Source organism: Carlito syrichta, unplaced genomic scaffold, assembly GCF_000164805.1.
Source record: "Carlito syrichta isolate Samal-C Ts95f unplaced genomic scaffold, Tarsius_syrichta-2.0.1 Scaffold302444, whole genome shotgun sequence".
Taxonomy (NCBI): Eukaryota; Metazoa; Chordata; class Mammalia; order Primates; family Tarsiidae; genus Carlito; species Carlito syrichta.
In genome coordinates, this window is record NW_007246540.1 from 175,506 (window position 1) to 175,838 (window position 333).

The 333-nt window shown below is 56.5% G+C and overlaps 1 protein-coding gene across 1 annotated transcript in view; it reads right to left on the reverse strand.

The window, feature by feature from the left end:
- CACNA1C (calcium voltage-gated channel subunit alpha1 C) overlaps positions 1-333 on the reverse strand; it is a 636,553-nt gene that overhangs the window by 119,480 nt on the left and 516,740 nt on the right. Inside the window, exon 14 of the mRNA XM_021711663.1 lies at positions 4-124. Within this exon, the coding sequence (XP_021567338.1) occupies positions 4-124 (121 nt within the window). The remainder of the gene's footprint in view (positions 1-3; positions 125-333) is intronic.

Here is a 333-nt window from a genome sequence, read left to right on the forward strand (position 1 = left end):
TACAATTTCCACAGATGAAGAGAATGATGAAGTAAATACAGACTAACATCCCTGGAAAAGAGGGGCCGCCATAAGCCATGATCCCATCATACATCACCGAATTCCAGTCCTCCCCGGTCAGGATCTGAATGACACATTCCCGCCAATAAGGGACACAGCGTTAGACCAACAGCAAACCCCGACACCGCCCTGCCCTGCCCCCGCTACGTGCCTAGACACGCCCACCATCTCGTTTCTGCTTCTTTCCCTCCTCCTGGGCCCGATTCTCCCCCCCCCGGGGGGGCTCCGGATGACTAACCCGGGTGACAGGGACCCTGTCCTTAGACACACTGC